Raw genomic sequence first — 21,292 nt, 5'->3', positions numbered from 1 at the left:
TCGGGGCTGATGTGCACAAACTTAGTTTGTATGCAGGCGATGTGATCTTCTTGATAACCCAGCCACGGAGGTCCCTGCCTGCTTTGTTCCCTGCCCCACTGCGGCCCGTGGAGGGAGTTGCGGTGGGGCAGGGAAGCGGGGTGGGGGATGGGCCGTGTGGGGGTTGATAAAAACCGGCATATGGATATTTGGAGGTAAGTAAACAATTTAATTAATAAAACTAATTTTGTAGCGTGCCCTGCATCGCAAAATGCTGCTGAACCACACGGCCAAGGTGCTGGATGCCTGGTCACGTCTCTGGCTGGCGTGGTTTGGGAAGGTAGCGGTGGTCATCACAGCATCCTCTGGTTCACCACTGTCACCCTCGGGTTCACCACTGTCACCCTCTGGTTCATCACAGCACACTCTGATTCATCACAGCACCCTGTGGTTCACCACTGCCACCCTCTGGTTCATCACTGCCACCCTCTGGTTCACCACTGCCACCCTCTGGTTCACCACTACCACCCTCTGGTTCACCACTGCTACCCTCTGGTTCGTCACAGCACCCTCTGGTTCACCACTGTCACCCTCTGGTTGACCACTGTCACCCTCTGGTTCATCACTGCCACCCTCTGTTTCACCACTGCCACCCTCTGGTTCACCACTGCCACCCTCTGGTTCACCACTACCACCCTCTGGTTCATCACAGCACCCTCTGGTTCACCACTGTCACCCTCTGGTTCACCACTGTCACCCTCTGGTTCATCACTGCCACCCTCTGTTTCACCACTGCCACCCTCTGTTTCACCACTGCCACCCTGTGGTTCACCACTGCCACCCTCTGGTTCACCACTACCACCCTCTGGTTCATCACATCACCCTCTGGTTCACCACTGTCACCCTCTTGTTCACCACTGTCATCCATTGGTTCATCACTGCCACCCTCTGGTTCATCACTGCCACCCTCTGGTTCATCACTGCCACCCTCTGGTTCACCACTGCCACCCTCTGGTTCACCCCTGCCACCATCTGGTTAATCACTGCCACCCTCTGGTTCATCACTGCCACCCTATAGTTCACCACTGCCACCCTCTGGTTCACCACTGCCACCCTCTGGTTCATCATTGCAACCCTCTAGTTCATCACATCACCCTGTGGTTCACCACTGCCACCCTATGGTGTACCCCCACCACCATCTGGTTCATCACTGCCACCCTCCAGTTCATCACTACCACCCTCTGGTTCACCACTGTCACCCTCTAGTTCACCGCTGCCACCCTCTGGTTCATCACTGCCACCCTCTGGTTCACCACTGCCACCCTCTGGTTCATCACTACCACCCTCTGGTTCATCACAGCACCCTCTGGTTCGCCACTGCCACCCTCTGGTTCACCACTGCCACCCTCTGGTTCACCCCTGCCACCCTCTGGTTCATCACTGCCACCCTCTGGTTCACCACTGCCACCCTCTGGTTCATCACTTCCACCCTCTGGTTCACCACTGGCACCCTCTGGTTCATCGCTGTCACCCTCTGGTTCAACACTGCCACGCTCTGGTTCATCACTGCCACCCTCTGGTTCATCACTACCACCCTCTGGTTCACCACTGCCACCCTCTGGTTCACCACTGCCACCCTCTGGTTCATCACTGCCACCCTCTGGTTCACAACTGCAACCTCTGATTCACCACTGTAGATTATGGGCACATTAACCTGCCCAGCCTCAACCGGGGGCTGGTTAATGTGTTACTGAATTTGAGCTTCAAGTCCGGCACCTGCTTCCTTATCTGTAAGTGCTTCCTGTTTTGGCTGTTTGGATGTTTCTCAGTTTAGTCATAGTAAAGTTAAGAAAAATCCTAATGTTAAGACTTCTGGTATTCACAGAAGGCATTTGGGAGTCCCAAAGTTAGGATTCCTACATTTACTACTACTAAACTGAGAAAAATCCAAATTTTAGACTTTCGGTATTCACAGAAGGCAATTAGGAGTCGGTAAGTTAGGAGTCCTAACTTTACTACTATAAACTAAGAAAAATCCTAATTTTAAGACTTTCGGCATTCACAGAAGGCATTTAGGAGTTCTAACGTTAGGAGTCTTAACTGCTGTGAATACCGAAATGAGTAAGTGCCTTCTGTGAATACCAAAATGGTAGTAATTTTAGGATTTGATTTTGCAGTTCAAGACAATGTTTACCTATATTGTTAATCCACTATATGCGTATCCTATTCCCTTGAAAGGTGCATCTATACTGCAATTCATATAACCTGAATTCAACAATGGAATTGTGCACCATTCTGCCTGAAATGTCCAGATGTGAAGCTTATCTACAAAGTTGCACCAGTCAGAGTCAGCTATCTTTGAATTCATCCCACCTATATTCCAGGATAAATTGCCCTCAGTGTATAGTACACTAATCATGAAGTTTGGGATTTTACACAGCCCAGATGTGTACACGGCGTTGAAGTGATTAGATGCTTATCCAATTTTGACAAATGTTGGATGATTAGCTTGGCACTTGTTGCTGGTGTAGATATCATTACAATTAAAACTAGATTCCCTTTGACTCACATGTCAGGAAGTACTAGAAATGGGGTCTCTGGTTGGAAGAGGTATGCACCCTGGCCAAGTAGGGGCCACCAATCTAGTCAGTGTAAGCTAGATACTCACTAGGGGCCCGATTCACAGAACTAACTTAAGACAAAATCCTAAACGTGCGACCATTTTCGTATTCACAGAAGGCACTTACTCATTTTGGTATTCACAGAAGACACTTACTCATTTCGGTATTCACAGAAGTTAGGAGTCCTAACTTTAGGACTCCTAAATGCCTTCTATGAATATCAAAAGTCTTAAAATTAGGATTTTTCTCAGTTTAGTAGTAGTAAAGTTAGGACTCCTAACTTCAGGACTCCTAAATGCCTTCTGTGAATACCAAAAGTCTTAAAATTGGGATGTTTCTCAGTTTAGTCATAGTAAAGTTAAGAAAAAATCCAAATTTTAAGACTTCTGGTATTCACAGAAGGCATTTAGGAGTTCTAACGTTAGGAGTCTTAACTGCTGTGAATGCAGAAATGAGTAGGTGCCTTCTGTGAATACCAAAATGGTAGTAATTTTAGGATTTTGTCTTAAGTTAGTTGTGTGAATCGGGCCCTAAATGATTACCTCCCCACCTATGGGGATTATCTGGTTGCGCTAGACTAGGGCTAAGTCGATGGCACACAGCCCGGGGATTGGAGCCACACAGGCCCGGATAACAGAGTACCTTGATCCTGGTCGCAACAATGAGATGCAGGGTGCAGACGAGGGATGTCAAAGTCGAACCTGCAGTCGAGCTGATGCGTTGATTTTCTTCACGCAATGGTGGTGATGCCTCGGGTTTGTTGAGCTAATCGCCTGTTCCGATTGCAGCAGTTCTGAAGGCAATGCACAGGGTTAATCCATGCTAGAGGAGCAATGCATTGATCTTCAAAACGCAGTGGAGGCAATGCATTGGTTCTGAAGCAGCGGTTCCGGATGTGATGCAGCTGTTCCCAGTGCAAAGCGCAGATTCTTCTCTAGCAACAGGGCAGATGTGCTGGTTCTTCCACACGCAGACTTGTGATGTGTCAATTTCTCCGGTGCAAGTATCTTGGTATGCTTCCAGTGATAATTTTCTCAAGAACTACTGAACAGATTTACACCATTTAAAGCAAAGAGTGCACTCTAGACCAAGAGCTACCTCTCTGACAAATTGAGTGTAATTCCGTTCAGCAGTTCAGGCTGTGGCTGTGACTAATGTTTCCTATGGAAATTAACATGGAGAAAACTCGGTTGAGACCACCCTTTTTTCTCGGCCCTCGCTTGACAAATCACCCCGAAACTTTCAAGACAGGAGTTTACCTAAGTAGGCCATTAGCTTTAAAAATGTTGTGAAAGATATTGGCAAAAGAAAAAATGCTTTTTGAATCGAAACAAGGTCCAGTAGGTAATATATATGTATATTACCTACGAGTGGTTTCCAGTAGGTAGTTATAGTTAGGACCTAGTTTCCATAGAAAAAGCGTTATGTGATTTGCCAATAACTTTAGCACTGCTTAAGGATTCATTGTGAAACTTTCAAAACGACTGGGGCGATCACTTCAACTGCTGTCTGGAACATTTCGAAGTAATTCGACAAGCGGGGCCGAGAAAAAGTGGGGGTCCCAAAATGCTTTTTTTCCATGTTAACTTCAATAGGACATTTTTACACAGTTACAGCTCAACCTGCTCAACGGAATTACACAAAATTTGACAAAAAGGTAGCTCTTGGTCCAGAAAGCACTCTTTCTCTTAAATGGTTTAAATCCATTCACTAGTTTCTGAGAAATGTAAAGATTTCTCAGATATCCAACTGTGGCCGCGGTGGATCAGCGAACCCTCCCGATCTTGTGCCTCTGATCTGATTGACTGCCAACACTTCAAACCAGGAAGTGTTGGCAGCTATCTTGTGACACAGTTGAACCGATTCACAAGCAAAAATGGAAAAAAACAGAAAAGGGGGCAGGGTAAAAACATCCTGACCCCCCTTGACCTATTCAGGCGGCCTCCTTTCCAAACCTAAGATAGCACTGGGACCCCATCCCATAAGGTCATATTCAATTCAATTCAATAGAGACTTTATTTCGGTTTTGTTTCACACCATAAAAGTACACATAGAAAATACATCGAACATTTCATTTTTAAAAATCATAATTACATAAAAAAGACATATTAATGATATTATACGTATTTCATTAATGAGTAAGTGGACAAGATCAGCAGTAAAGTGCAAATAATACTGGGTTTACAACATGATATAAGATCTTTCAATAAATAAGCTCATCATCCTTCAGAGGTATTGAATCACTGGTCCAGGCAATTTCTCAGTTTGACAGTTAATTTTAAAAATTCTATGACATGAAGAACACTGTCACTGTGCAAAAGCTGTAAATACATAAGTGCTGGTCTTATTTGATTAAAATTGAATTTCTTTAAAAGAGCAACAAGGTAACGTCTGCGCGGGTATTCATAAAACCTACATAAAAATATAAAATGCAGCATATCCTGTGGAGACTTCCCGTCGCAGCCACAGGGAGCAACAGTTTTAATAAAAATAACCGACTTTGGTCTAATTAAAAGATGATGAAAAATATTAAACCTGAACCTCGTCAGCAGAAATTTTTCATGAGAAGTAAAGGTGCATGTTAAATATGGTTCCATAGTGTCACAAGTTTTTAACATAACATATTTCCTAATATTAGGTTTCTTGAGCTCCTCCCCTTCTCTTTAGGCCCTCCTGTCCATATGAAAAGCCCGTTTAATTGCTGCCACATCTCCCTTTACAATCCTGCAAGGGTTTTCAAACATGTTCAAACATCCAAGCCTCAAAAAGCAAGATTTCAGGTATTTTAGCCAGGGCACGCACATTGAGTTGTCCTGAGACACAAGGTCTTTCACAATCAGGTGGGTAAGCGGTATATCTTGGTTTAACCACAATTTTACCCAACATATCAGTGGTCTTAGGGCAATTATATCACATAGGTACTGAGTCCCCAGTTCTTCGTGTACCGCTAAATTCGGTGTGCTGGCCGGAACACAGAGGAGACATTTTTAGAAAATTGTTTTCAGTGACCTGTAACTGTTCTCCACTTACGTAGCCCCATAACTCACTGCCATATACAGCAGTAGCTATCGATTTAGCATTATAGAGTTTCATCATTGCAGTATTTGGCTTCTTCCCCAATTTTGCTGCAAAATTAAAGATAGAGGCATTTACCCTTGTCATTTCCCCTTTCTTTCTTGGCAGGTGAGGGCCCCAGCTGAGCTTTGTGTCAAAGATATGAAAACGTTTGAGTAATGGGGATCAGAACATCATCTAGTTTAAAAATAAAATGATTTTTCGGTTGTCGGCCAACATGCATGATATATGATTTAGAACTGTTGACCAATAGGTCTCTGTTAGTCATAAAAATATTAAAAGCATTCAAAAGCGCCTGGAGACCCTTTTCCGTTCTAGAAATTAAAACTGCATCATCTGCGTATAAAAGAACAGGAATACCCCGCCTGCCAACTCTGGGGCAGTCTGATTTTACCTCCTGTAAAGCAGCATCTAAATCATTAATATAAAAATTAAAAAGAAATGGGGCCAGAATGCAACCTTGGTGCACTCCCTTTTTAATTTTAAAATTACCAGTGGTTTCCCCATTTGTTGAGTACCTAACATTTGCACTGGTGTTACTGTGCATGTCCACCAAAAAATCCACAATCCCTATGTCCACACCTTTCTCCCTCATGATCTGCCACAGCCTTCCCCTGTTAACACAATCGAAGGCTAATGACAGATCCATAAAGGCAAGGTGGACGGTTCCCTTCTGCACAACAGTGTAATTACTCAATATAAGGAAAAGATTAAGGCACTGGGTTATGGTGGAACGGCCTCTACAGAAGCCGCATTGGGAGATGGACATAATATTGTTGTCAGTCGTCCAACTTGACACTCGCTGCAGTAGGATCCTCCCCATAATCTTGACCATGGAATCTATCAATGAGATTGGACGATAACATAGGGGGCTGCCCTTGTCTCCTTTCTTAAACACAGGGACGATTGTTGATAGACCCCAGGACAAGGGACAGCCCGCTATAGCAGCTGCATTAAATACAGCTACCAAGATAGGTGCCCAAAAACCTGGATCAGATTTGTACAGATCCGGGGGGATTCCGTCAGGTCCAGGGGCCTTCCTAGCTGTGAGTCCTTCTATGGAGTCCATTACCTCACTTATATCAAGTTTAATTATGCCTCCCCTGGCATAAGGTGAAACATCAACTGTTACAGGGTCCACTAAGTGATACAGTTGTTTAAAATGAAGTTCCCACTCCTCCTTAGTTATGCAGCAATCTAGTCCATCACCCGGGTCTTCTGCCAAAAATGGTCTTTTGACTAACGCCCAGAATTTAGAGCTACAATTTAAGGTGGAGGGGTCAAGTATCTCATCCCAAGCCTCTTTTCTTAAAAACTCCTTATGGGATGCAATAACAGACTTATATTCTTTCCGACACAGTTTTACATCCTCCTGATTTCTCAGAGTAACTGACAGAGCTAACCTAAGATTACGTGCAGCTTTGGAACAATCGTGATTAAACCAGCTGGGACCCCCTTTCACCAAGTTCTTTGCGGGGGCCATCATCAGTTCTGACACCTTCTCCGACAGGTTTTGATATGCAATAAGCGCCTGCCTGGGATCTCCCCCCTCCTGTGTACAGTTCTTACTATCCTCAGTACATTTATCCACAATATTTTTGTATAGTAGATCTGGGGTAACCATTAACCATTTAAGTCACCGCCTCCCATCTGTTGTACACAGCCTACCTGAGCTACAGTTCTGTTTTTCCTTGTTAGCCCAAGGTCCCTTCAGACAAATTATTAAAGGGTTATGATCACTGAATTCACTATGCTCAATACTGAACGAGTCCAGAAGAGTCTGCATCGTCAGTGAGACTAACATATGATCAATAAAAGTGCCCCTTCCATGCCCTTTAAAAGTAGGAATATCAAAGCATTTTAATGGGTCCCTGAGTGTCATAGCCAGTGAGAGGTCCAGGTTGTTCATTAGGTCATTACAAAGTTCCCCATCCACTGTATGTTCCATGTGTAAACCACCCAGGCGCTCACAACACAAGTCTATTAAGCATTTCTTCAGTGGATCACCACAGGGATAAACATTAAAATCTCCCATGATCATGAGATTATGACTAAAAGCCTTCATAGAAGTAGTGATAAAATAATTCAATACAGATATTTGATTAGAGCCTGCACTAGCATTAATCGGATTATAAAAATTCACCAAACCAGCCAGACAGTTTTCTCCATTTAAAACTAAACCCATCACTCCAGAATGCTGTGATTCAATTATACGCATTTTACAAGGGACTAAAATAGAAACAAAAATCACAAGTCCTCCCTTTGTTCTGCCTCTTATTGATGGAGTAGCTGGCACGTAAAAGGCCTTATACCCTTCCAAGAAAAGATCACACTCTACCGACCAAGTTTCTTGTAGACAGATGACCTTAAATTGCTTGATATAGTTAACCCAGTTTTCATCAGCCATTTTAGAAGCCAAGCCCGCAATATTCCACGAGACAACCAGACATCCAGGTACTATGTCCTGTGAGTTCTCTGCGGGTGCAAGTTCACCTGAAGCCACAGTGCCCTGAGCCACAGGTACCTCCCGTCAATCACACATCTCAAGTCCAGAAAAAGCATCATACCTATTCTATGTGTTGACATTAAACCCATGGTGGTAGCGTCCAGCGCTAGAATTCCTATTGTGGGTTTCAGCCATATTTCCAGGCCCGCATGGATTAATAATGTTATATAAAAATTGTGTGTCCATGACTGGGGTCTGAGGTTCAAACACCCGCCTAGTTATCCTTTATTGGGGGGGGGGTTTGCACAAATGTGCGTAGAAGTACCCCAGTGGGCGCACACATATACTGTTCTCATTATACATTAATGATGATGCTCTTAAGAGGACAGTTGCCACATGTTGGGGATGTTTAAAATGTACAACAATGCAATCCCAACTTCCCAGTTTTTTGGACGGGCCTACCCAGTTCACCCTCCTTACTGCCATTATCTGGTCTGAGTAAGAAATAGGAAAACCACAGTTTTTATTAAGCCAGGCGACTGTCTTGTTTTTCAGTGAGGCATGAGATTCATCATAGGGTGAGGCAGGATGGGTACCACAAGGTGGAACGTTAGTCAGTACCGCCACAAACGGTGCACAGTCAGGTGGTAAGTTCAAATATCGATTGTTCCTAGGGGGCCTTGGATCTGTTCCGCTCCGTGGAGCTAAATTGGGTTGTGTCAACAAAGCAGGTACTACTGGAACGGCTGGTGTACTTAGTACCTCATTCACAGTAGTAGCTACTGCAACAGTATTACGAGTGTTCTGATGGACTTTAGCACTCGTCACCTCCTGCCCTCCTCCCCCAGCCTTAGCCCACACTAGTGGCTGCAGCCAGGTGTGTGGACACCAGGCCGCCAAGCCTAGCCACTGCCATAACCAAGGTGTCTATCTGAATGGTCAGCGGTTTAATCATCTCCTCTATTTTTGCTTCTAATTGTACTTCTAGATTTTTAATAAGAGATGCAAACTGTTCAACATTTATGTTCAGACCACTTTCATTATTTCCAGTAAACACAAAGGGGTTTATGACAGTGCCATTAGATTCTTTCCCATCCAAATCCCTTCTTTTTGTACTATGTTTTCCCCCCCCCGTTTTGCTGTACTTTCCTGCAGGTTCGCATCTGCCTTATGACAGGCGGAGCTTCTCCTGATTCCTCACTTGACAGGGCGTGTTGGTCTAAATGTACCTCAACACTCACCGTAGTGCGCGTCTGTGAATCTACTCTAAAGACTCCACTCGTATTTGCTCGGCCTCTGTGGTCACCCTTTGCGGATACAACTCAGGCAAATCCAGTGTCGGGGTCCCCTTCCCTAATGATGCATGCCTTTCGTTTTTAATCTGGCTTACTTTCTTCACCATATAATTGTCAATGGTGCCAGGGCCTATTGCAGGTTTATCATTTTTGGGTTTAGACGTCTTATATAGGTATAAAGCAGTATGTAAGGTTGTCTAAGAACCACTACTCACATACACGAAGTACACAAAAATAAAGAAATAAAGTCTCACGTAGGTAGTACACAGTAGAAGTCCAGATAAAAAGGTGTAGGGTCCCTGGCCCAGCCCAGTCTCCTCAGGCCTCTGAGGGCCACAGAGGGCCCGCCCTTTGCCCGGGCTTCGCCTGGGCGCTCCCGCGCGCGACTCGCGGGGCGAGAGGCGTTACTGTCCTTTAACGCGCCTCCAGGCGCTGTGTTGATGTCACTCTCGCGCCACAGCCACTGGGGCACCTGGGAAATGGAGTCCCAGCGGCGGCGATGGTGCAGGTGAGGCACGAGAGTGAAGAGCGACAGGCCGTTCCCCTCACGGCAGGAGAAGATGGCAGCGACGTGGGCCGGTTAGCCGTTCCCCTCACGGCAGTCAGGCAAGTCCCTGGTGCAGCCAGTGTGCAGAAAACGCTCCCACTGAGCGCTCGGCGCTCCTGTCCTTTAACGCACCTCCGGGTGCTGTGTTGACATCACTCTCGCGCCACAGCCGCCAGGGCACTTGGAAAATGGAGTTCCAGTGGCGGCGATGGTGCAGGTGAGGCACGAGAGTGAAGAGCGACGGGTCGTTCCCCTCACAGCAGGAGAAGATGGCAGCAACGTGGGCCGGTTAGCCGTTCCCCTCACGGAAGTCAGGCAAGTCCTTGGTGCAGCTCGTGTGCAGAAAACGCTCCCACTGAGCACTCGGCGCTCCTGTCCTTTAACGCGCCTCCGGGCGCTGTGTTGACGTCACTCTCGCACCACAGCCGCCAGGGCACCTGGGAAATGGAGTCCCAGCGGCGGCGATGGTGCAGGTGAGGCACGAGAGTGAAGAGCGATGGGCCATTCCCCTCACTGCAGGAGAAGATGGCAGTGACGTGGGCCAGTTAGCCGTTCCCCTCACGGCAGTCAGGCAAGTTCCTGGTGCAGCCCGTGTGCAGAAAACGCTCCCACTGAGCGCTCGGTGCTCCTGTCCTTTAACGCGCCTCCGGGCGCTGTGTTGACGTCACTCTCGCGCCACAGCCGCCGGAGCACCTGGGAAATGGAGTCCCAGCGGCGGCGATGGTGCAGGTGAGGCACGAGAGTGAAGAGCGAAGGGCCGTTCCCCTCACGGCAGAAGAAGATGGCAGGGACGTGGGCCGGTTAGCCGTTCCCCTCACAGCAGTCAGGCAAGTCCCTGGTGCAGCCCTTGTGCAGAAAACGCTCCCATAAGGTCATATATATGTTAAAGGGGATGTGGGCAGTTTGGCTCCCTCTCCCCAAGGCTCCTTAGGCCCTTGGAAAGGGACCCCAGGACCTATATGGCTCCGGGGGGGACGCCCTCTTCTATTTTAAAAGATTTCAGACCCAGAAGTTGACTCCTCCAGCCTGTAATGGCTCAGGAAGGCGGTCTGCCTTTTTATATTTTTTGTAATTTACTACTTCAGGACAGGGAACTGAGCTTTTCCTGGATCCAACCTACCAGATATACAAATACTTTGTACTGACCGGATTTGCACCATATCACAAAATCCACAATCTGTGTACCAAGATCTCGCTTCTTACCAAATTTAGTGTAATTCCGTTCAATAGATTTTAGGTCGAGACTCAACAGAGATGCAAGACCTGGTGTATCTCTTCTGTGAGCGCTTGGCACACACTCAGATTACCATTGGTTTTTAACAGGGCCTTCAGAAATACTGGCTTGTTATTGGTGCATTTGTGTAAATGTCCCTCCTCTGTGTGCAGAGTTCCCTACCTGGCAATGTAATAAAGAGAATAATTTTGTTAGCCATCACTATGTACATGTGTGAAGGCTCATTCTCCTTCCTCCCCCTCATCTATAGGCATTGTAGACTTATACACACCTTGCTTCCCTCCCACTCGCTGTTCTCAGCTGCAGGTTCTTCGTCAGTGCTCCTCGCGGTTTGTTTTTGTTGGCCTGCCTTGCAGTGGGAAGCGATCATGTTTTGTTTACTTCACTTAATGTGTCCTGTGCTTAATCTTTCCTCAGATGCGCCCGTTGTTTACTTTAGGTGCAACCTGTTAATTGTTTATTTCACTCTTTCTTGGCTTGTATTGTTTGGCAGTTGATTTTAAAAAAAGTCTGCAAAGAAATAACAGCTTCGAAAATGAATTGAATACTAATCATACATTCTTGTCATCTAGACCCAGTCGAGTTTGAACCCCAGTCCCGAATCCGGTAGCTTTGGCAATGTGCCATGTAAATGTTCTTAAAAACCCACTAAAAAAGCATTGGTACAGCAATAAATGTGCCTACCTGCATATTCATTCTGAGAGTCTTCTAGACAGTTCTGTTATATCACTCCATACTGGCTCTGAGAGTGCAAAACAGGTGTAAAATCTGCTCCAGGCAAAAAGTGGATTAACACAACATGAGCAATACAGTATTATAACTTTGCAAATACCCAATTATTGTTCTCCATACTCGTGACAGAGTTAAAGGAAGGTGTCCAACCTCTTACCAAAAAAAGACTGTTTTTAGGTTTGAACTTATGTTCCAACGTGACCAATGCAAAGCTTTGAGGGTTAGCTTGTTTATCTGATCACTAAAGCGCAAAAGAGAAGCAAAAAATAGGAGGCAGTTTAGGACCAACATGGGCTGTAGAAATACTTCAGAAAGCCCTCGCCACTATTAGTTAAAAGGTCACAAAAAAACATAGGGGGCATATTATCAAGAGGGTTTATCTCCGTTTTTTTGGCTTTAAAAGCCAAGAAAGCGGAGATAAAATTATCTCCCTATTACCTAGCTGTAGCTAACACCAGTTAGCGACAGATAGTAGGAGATAGAGACCATCTTGGGCACCGCTTTATATGTCAGTGATATTTATCACTAATGACATGCAAAGTGGGCGTGCCAAGATGTTAGCGACTGAAAACAGTCGCTAACATCGCTATCTCCTATTACCAACTTTTGGAGATATTCGCGCTAAGCGCGAATATCTCCAAAAGCTAACACCTGCCCTGAGCAGTTCTTAGCCATGTTATCCAATGGGAGGTGGATAACATGGCTAAGAGCATTAGCTCGGTAATGCATGAATATCGCTGTCTTTTCAGCGATATTCATTCATTTGCGGCAATTTTTATCGCATTTGCGATAAACCTTGGTAATACCAAGGTTTATTTGCGGTAAAAATCGCCGCAGCTCAGCGGTAAATTTTTGTCTCTAACCAAGCAATAGCGATAATTATCGCTAGTGCTTGGTAATATGCCCCATAGTTTATAAACAACCATTTTACAATAAAGTTATTCTCATCCGAATAGGTCCTCCACTGTTACTGACCGGCATGCTCCACATACAGCACATTATACACAATGAACTATAGGTGCACTCAGGGACACCTATACAGCAATTACCAGAACTTTAAGTGGACCGCGTCCTGCCGGTGCCCAGCACAAGCAGTTCTAAAAAGTAGATTTTGAGACGTGTCCCTATCGGGCTCTCCATTTTTGACCTCAGCCTTGGTAAAAAAAAAAAAATCTTATCTCTGCAGCTGTACCACCCTTCGCTACCTTCGATATAACCTCGAAGAGACTCGTCATAGTAATTTCACAGTCTCATCATTTCAGAAGGGAAGCATTTTCAATATTATATACAACAAAGCCACTGTTGCAGATTTTTTTTAATCTTATGCAACTAACGGCAACTGACAAAGCCAATAGCCCTGACGTGTTGTCGGTGTGAAGTCACTTCTTTTTTATATATGTGAATGAAATGACAGAAGCAGCAAAATACCAGTGGGGCAGCACCCTATGTTGAACACATATTTTTTGCTAAAGAGTTTTAAGCCATGCCCTTAATTCCATAGGCCACGCTCCTTTGCGCGACCCCCGGATTTTTTATCACACTTAAAGCCCTGGCAATAATCAAAAAGTAAATTATACTAGAACGGATTTGGACAGACCAGTGTCAGAAAATATATCTCTACTGAGAATACCTGGAATATTTTTACAACCATTTTACAATAAAGGTGTAGGCTCTCATCTGAATAGGACCCTCACTGTTAAGTGACACAAGCGCTCCACATACAGCATTCAATTCAATCAATCAATCAATCAGGGACTTGTAAAGTGTGCTACTCACCTGTGAGGGTCCCAAGGCGGTGGGGGGGGGGAGGGGTAAGCAGCTTCGATCCGTCAGAGTTGGGACGGCCTTATGCATGTGCAAGCTGTGCACCTGCACAGGGCCGCCAAACCCCAGGGCCGCCATGAGGAATCGGATACAATACATATTCGTGGGTCTGGCGGCGCCTGGCAGGGATTTGGTGGCCTCCGGCTTCCACTAACTTGCAAACACCCTGACCCACCCTTCATCCCCTCCAGTTCTCCCTTCACCCCCTCCCCTTCACTGGCCTTCGGCTCCGCACCTGTGTTCCTCGTTACTGATTGGCAGTCAGTGGCTCCGGGGTGTTTCAATCTCACCAAGGGCGTCGCGGCTGACAGACGTCGGAAGCCGAGGATTAGAGTGATCTGCGCAGACTCAACCTCCTCATACTGGTACTAGACCGTAAGTGACCCCGGCCATCAGCACACAATGGCCCGGACTTGAAAGGGCCTCAGAGGCCTCTCCGGCTTTGCCCAGGGCCTGCTGTTGCCCAGGCCAGCTCCGGCCCCACTAACGTGCTGCTAAGTACCGGGTTTCAACCCTTTTTTGCAGCCACAGAAGGGGTGCAGGCAGGGGGTGAAGGGGTCTGCATATCCTGCATGTGGGGGCGGGCAGGGGCTGGGAAGCAGGGACCAGGCAGGAAATGGATTCCCAGCCTTTTATCCAATTCACACACCCGGGCTGCTGGTCTAGACACAGTCAATACACAAAGATGTCCCATTGCACCCGCATACCCGGCAACTTTTCAAAACCAAAATGAGGGTGATAAACCTCCCTCTCGCTCGATTTTTGATGTTGCAATTTTTAATAGTGCCAACTCGGCACACGTGCGTGGGAGCGCTTTACACGAGCACCCGATTACATTCCCCAGAGTCAGGATTTTTATTTTTTGTCTGGTGGCGCCCAGGGTCTTGCAAAGGAAACCCCCTCCAACCTGTCCCCTCCCCCCTCTTAGTCCTACCTGCAGTACTGATAGGCTGCGCCGAGGTCCTGCTGCTGACCTGCTGCCAGTGGCGAGCGCGAGCCGACGAGCTTTGACACAGCAGACTCACCATGAATCACACGCAGACGAGGTCAGCTGTCCGAAGCATTACCTCTGGCAGTCGTGAAAAGTCGTTGCACTACTGAAGTATGGTGCTCGTCACACAGCACATGAAAACACGTTTCACATTGGTGCAAAAAAACAAAAGACAACACCCTTCCAGCCACAGGCCCTGCACGGCGTTGCATGCTACCCATGAAGGCAACTGCTTCAGTGCCCCTCATGGGCTCAGTAAGCACTATAAAATGCTACAGTACAAGTAGTCCATTCAAGGAGACTCAGCACGCTGGACCCTTGTTGCAGGTGCACCATGGCCACCGTGAACAGCCTGGGCTAGCGCCTTGAAGCTGACTGCCTGCTCCTTGTCCTTCCTTCTAGGGAGGCGACCGCAGTGTCTCTCACAGATCTGACAGGCGCCTGTGAGCGGCAGCTGGTGCCATCAGCATGCCTGGACCCTGCCAGACACATGCAATCAGGCCACAAATTTGTCCTTCTTACTTGCAGGTGAAATGACGAAAAGGCTAAATGCATTCTTGGCTTAGAGTTGGATTCGGGGCTCCTGTGTCAGCTCTGCTATGTCTTTATTTTTTCTCCTCGTCTAAAAGGTTTTAACTTGTGTTTGTCTTATTAGAAACTTAGAAACATGCAATGGAGATATATATATTCCAGGTTATGCGTTTCGGTTGCACAGCAAGCTTGTATATATATATGACCAAGCTTGCTGTGCAAGCGAAACGCATAACCTGGAATAAAATCAACTACTGGTGTATGCAACAGTTTTAATTAATCATGCATAATAATAAATTACAGTGCTTCCCACGTGCGGCGTGGTGTGTGCCAGTCTGCATTCTTTCTGGTGGCAGGTCGGATTTGGCGGAACGTTACAACGCGTCTTGCTGAGGTCAAACATTGGTCATATATATTTAGGTTTATATTTTATAACAATATGTTTACATATATATTTTTCTGAATGTGGAGTGCTCTAGGCTAACCTTGAACACTCACAAGTTCACCAGATGAGAAAACTAACTAAGGCATTTGCGGACAAATTAACTTGTACAAGACCACACCACATGTTCAGTTCGGGTAGCCAAGATTCATTAAAAAAAAACGTTTCGCCTGCAAGAGTAACTAGAAACTTTAGTTACTCGGCGAAACTTTCGGTGGCTTGTCTGCAAATTCTATTTAAGTTAGATTTAGTCGGTTATTATTTATGAGAAACCGGAAAGATACTGAAATAACGCTTTTTTGACTACTATAGTCAGGCAAAAGAAAACGAATTGATTAAACCGCAGTCCTCACTTAAATGGGAACAACTGGCATCTCATGCGTGCTCAGAGTGTGGACGATGGGGTTTCTATGGGTTTTAAGCAAACGTTCACTCAGACACCTGTCAGGAGGCCCGGCGGCGAGCGCAGAGTGACAGGGAAGTGCCGGCGTCACTTCCTCTTTCGAACGACTACATAGCCAAGCTTTGTCGGCGAAGGCTAAACACATCAGTCCTGTGGCAAGAGCAGACGCCGCAGTCCATGCACCGAGGAGGAACTGAGCGGCACAGCCACCGACTACAGGACAACCCCGGGCTCAAACCACTGCGGCCCGACAGCAGTGAGCAGCGTTGGCGGGAAAGGGAAGGAAGCTGGCACCATGTCAGACCCCTACATCAGGCACATCAAGCTGCTGGGCTTTGAGAAGCGATATTTTCCCAGCAAGCATTATGTAAGCATCAGGGATTCCTCCCAGACTACATATATATAAATTCATCAAAAGTTTCTTACTTTTTTAGATCAATTGCCAAAGTTAGCACGAGTTCGTCAGAGGTATTTATATGATTACAGGCATAATCCATTCATAAAATAGCGAACCCTGTACCAGATATCACAGTATTGAGAACACACTTAGGGTAATAAGTGACTGTTAATTAATGAAAGTTTATGTGAGCAATCTTTCTTGAGAGTCCCAAAATTGGGCATTTTTTGGTCGAGCCTACTAGACAACGCGGGCACTGTTGTGAGACATATTGTGGCTTATCAAGAGCAGAGAGGGGCAGGGGGCCTGCACTTTTGGGATTCCTTTTTACTCTCGTTTGCCTGTTTCATTTTCCAGGTTGTCATTATTGTGTTCGAACCAAGCTGCTGTAAGACAGCTCCATTTTCATTTGAGGTTTCTAGCCAAAGCAGTAAAAGAGAATTGCATTCAGTGCTACGTTTATAAACGTGCAGAAGTTGGTTTTCACCTGATATAAGTAAAAAAGAATGAAATGACAATCATTTGTTTGCCTTTCAAAAAGCATCACTGAAGTTGGACATGTATATAGTTTTTCTCCTCTGGTGAACTCCTTTTTCTGGACATTTTATTAAAACACATTCCTGAGCTCCGTCCTGTCCCGCCCACACCCCCTCATCTGGGGCCCCCTACCTACACTCCCTGCACAGGGCCACCATGAGCCTACAGCCGCCCCTGCTAAAAGTAAATGATACTAGAATGGATTTGGACACACTTGAATGTGAGAAAATATATTTCTACTGAGAATACCTTAAATATACGTATTTTTCTTAGAGTCATTGATGGAGATAATAAATAGTGTCCACAGAAAAGTCAGCTCTACGCACGATACTGAACTCTATGATAAAACGAAACCAATTTCTGTTTGGAACGTGTGCTTTTGTCCTTCCTACCGCTCCCACTATTGATCTCTTTTGGCTGATTGCCTCTCTGCCCCAACCCCCTCTGTATTCCTTTATGTGCTTTTCCAAGCTTTCCCGCAACCACATACGCGGCCTGCTTTCCAGTTTACATTTTCGGAGGATATCCTTGGAAGCAAAGAGTGCAGACTGACCAGTTAGGTGCCTCGAGTGCTGTCCAGTGAGCTGTAGAACGTGGGCTTTTACCCCAAGCTGTGCCATTGCAGCTGCATGCAGACCCGGTGGTGGGTCCGCGTTCAACAAATAACATATTGAGACTTTGTTATTAAAGCAACAGTCTATTGTAGACTGCCTGAGACACTCCAGCTCTTACAGCGAAGTCTTCCCAGATGACATCTAATTACAGAATGCAAATACACAAAGCTGATAATCCCAACCTTTTTTGAACATGGTAGGAGGCCAACACCCCCCATCCTTCGTTGACCCTTAAGAGACATGTGGCCAGGCAGGCACCATGTCATGACCATGTCATGAGTGATGTAATAAGTGACGTCATCAGCAGTGCATTGCAGGCGCGCAAGTTATAGTGAGTCCAATTAACTATAACGTGGGAATTTCAATGGTTTTATGTCAGTAACATTTCCAGCTAACTATAACTGGTGTCAAACCTATGATTTTTTCAGTGAATTTAATAGGTTTTTTAAATGCCAATTCCTAACTATAGCTGGTGTGAAACTTATGGTTTTTTCAGTGAATATATATATATACGCTGCCACGTCTGGTGCAATCGTATACCCACCGCTATGAGTGTGTGAGGGTCTATCCCCTTTTGGGCCATTAATATTTAACGGGAGCTCTCGTGTTTGAGTTTTGTTCAAAATTCAAATTCAGTTTCACATTACGTAATCTCTCACTACTTCTAAGAGCCAGTTACAGGCTTGCGGTCAGGTGGAGTTCTATTTGGTTTCATACCGAATCGAATGGTCCTTATCTACACACACGCAATAGCGCAAACTACTGTAACCAGAATGCAATGCGCCCACATGTTGTGCAATGCGCGGCTGAGTGCGGGGAGACCAAATCCAAATCTTAATGTTGTGCAGCATCCTAAATTGCCGTGAATGTATGTCCCTGATACACTAAGCAATGCAATCAATTGTATGACGTGTCACTATTTATGTATCGATTTCTGGAAAAAATACGAGACATTGTGTGTTTTTTCTATGTTTATTATTGACATGGTAAAGGGGACTTAAATAAGTGCAAGAACAAAATGGGGGCTACTTGAGAAAGGCTCAACGCCGAAACGCGTCGTCTTTAGTTTGTGCACAATAAAGTTTTTGTGCTGGACTTACCTGGTGTGCCGTGTCATTTTCTGGTGATACCTCTCATGGCTGTGAGCAGGAACGGAGGAGAATATATATATATATATATATATATGTATATATATATATATATATTTTGAAAAGTGGTCCTCAACATGAGTCCCTCAGAATAACAATGATGTTTTGTTTCCGTTTGCGACATTTGCACACATCCATAGCAAATTTGCACAGAATGTATGAATTGTATATTTTTAATCATGATTTTAACATGAAATATACGAGTTAATTTATTCTTTTAATTGATTGCATATTCAGATCAATTTAATTAATGGAAACTGACATGAAAGGGATTTGGGAACAGAGAGTTCATTAAGTGTAAAGGAGCCATAATCTCCTTGAAAACGTTTATTTTGTTATCTCTTTATACATGTTGCACTTCAAATTTATTTTGGACCACACGTTATCAATTGTAATTTGTCATTTGATATGTTATGGAGTTGTACCTGGACTAGGCTGAAGTCTGTCTTTTATATCCACAGGCTGAGGGGTCAGCTGATGATGTTAACGCACTTTAAAACGATGGGTGTAATGTCGGACCATGTCATGTGATCAAGGGGCGGAGGTCCCGGAACGAGTCATGGCGGCGTGTTTTCTGCACAAAGGATGAAATAAATTTTGATTTTGCAAAATATCCGTTTGGGTCCGGTTTCATTGTTGTCCTGGAGTGATTTTCGGGACTTGACGGAGTTCATGTTACGTTATTACACCGGCAGCTTCTGGGTGTATACCGGACCCCTTCAGTAACTAGGGCGAGAGCGGAAGGAAGCAAACTTACGGGTTTCCGGAAGGTTTAACGGCTCTGGTAAGAGCAACCGCAGCAGCCCCCGACAAGCGGCAATCTCCAAAAGCGGCGGCTGCACAGTAAGGCGAGGCAGTTCCCACGGCTGTGGTAGAACCAACGCCAGGCAAGCAGCTAACAGCTTTATAAAGGGCCGCGTGAGATAAGTTTTGGGACTGAAGGAGGAATCAGCACGGTGTGAGGGGTTATTCATAACCATCGGTACACATCGCTGAGTGCAAGGAATCATCCGCGATAAGTAAAAAATGTGCAGAGGTCATGGCCGCCGCTGATGTGGTCAGAAGCCGTGAGGAAGCGGCTATTGGAATGTTCGACGACGCCCCAATTGTGGATAACAACCCCGTGAGACAGGCAACACCATCAGGCACTGGGAGCAATGCAATGAAAGATCTTTTAAAAAAATTGGAAAAAGCCATGCGCACTGAACAGGCGAAATGGTGGGAGAAGAAATCATTGTCCCGCTATTTGGAGTTTGAACGTGTCCCCCGTGGCTTGAGAATTATGCTTGCCCCGAGTTTTGAAAACCCGGATCCCGAGATGTTGCATGAATGGGCAAGATGCAATTTAGACTCCTCCAGCAGATTGTTAAGAATCTTGATTAAATATGCGGAGAGTGATGGTGAGAAACTGGGGGTGACAATAAGGGATCTAAATGAACAGATCAAAAAGTTGGATGACGCGGAGCAGGAAAAGCGACTTCGCAAGCTAATGCTACAAAGGCTTACTAAAGAAGAGGAGGTAATCAAAAAGAGAAAAACCTTCAAGTTCCAGAGGGACAAATTAGATTACCAAAACGGCCGTATATTTACCTTTTCAAAAAAATATGACCAGCCCAAGGGAACGGCCGTACCGCTCACAGCAGGTACTGGACAGAGTGGCAGCAGGGGCATTAGTCCTTCAACATCGGAATCAAACTTAAGTTCGGTACCGGGCAGTGAGTCGGAGAGTGAACAACGCAATACTGGCAAAGCGGTGGGGTTTACCAAGCAGTCGTTAGGAGAGGAAGTGGAGTGCCTACGACACGACCGCAGACAGACCCTAAGATCACACACCGCAGGTACAGAAACAGGCAAAAACACAACCTCAAGCGCAAGTGGCGGAGGAGAAGTCAGGCAGCAAACCGGCACAGTGAAACCACCAACGAGGGGCCGAGGAAGAAAACAATGGAAACGCCAATGAATGCACAAGTAAGCAACCAACTTTCTATTATCAACCTCTCAGATGTCCACTTAACGACCAGTGAGACTAAAACTTTATCGCTGGGTCTGACATATTGCCCCCCATGTACATTTAATTATGCGCGAACAAGGATGGACTTTTTTAAATATATAAGAAAATTAAAGCTTAAAAAGCTATTTTTGCAGAATAAATCTAAAGCGCGCATGATATCTCAGGACAATATCAGAACTGATCGGGAACCTGGTCCGTGTTTGGCAGGAGAGGTTGACCTATATGTGGACCTTGTTGAATTGAATAGAGAAGGTGGAACTTTGGAGGACACTGGTGCAGAACGACAGTTAATAACTAATGCCCCAGGGACTACAAGTTTTAAGCCTAAGTCAACGTTCAACCCGGTGTCAATGTATGACAATATAGAGGTATTTAACAATCTGGTAATATCTGATTTGAAAGAACTGCATCAGGCATCAATGGCAAAGGATGTAAAGCATAACAGAAAAAGTAACAATGCCTATG

At 45.5% G+C, this 21,292-nt stretch overlaps 1 protein-coding gene across 1 annotated transcript; it reads left to right on the top strand.

Annotated features, from left to right (window-relative positions):
• The first annotated feature begins 19,855 nt into the window (after nt 1-19,855).
• On the top strand, nt 19,856-20,776 carry LOC147724727 (uncharacterized). The gene has a single exon (XM_086967050.1). It carries the CDS (start codon nt 19,856-19,858, stop codon nt 20,774-20,776), a length of 921 nt encoding a protein of 306 aa, XP_086823176.1.
• Nucleotides 20,777-21,292: the final 516 nt, after the last annotated feature.

This window comes from Lissotriton vulgaris, chromosome 4_1 (genome assembly GCF_964263255.1).
Source record: "Lissotriton vulgaris chromosome 4_1, aLisVul1.2, whole genome shotgun sequence".
NCBI lineage: Eukaryota > Metazoa > Chordata > Amphibia > Caudata > Salamandridae > Lissotriton > Lissotriton vulgaris.
The sequence above is the reverse complement of the archived record's forward strand: the minus strand, read 5'-3'. Positions and strand labels throughout refer to the sequence as shown.

Coding starts and splice junctions, on each gene's coding strand:
- LOC147724727 (XM_086967050.1), top strand. CDS start 19,856: ATGGCCGCCGCTGATGTGGTCAGAAGCCGTGAGGAAGCGGCTATTGGA.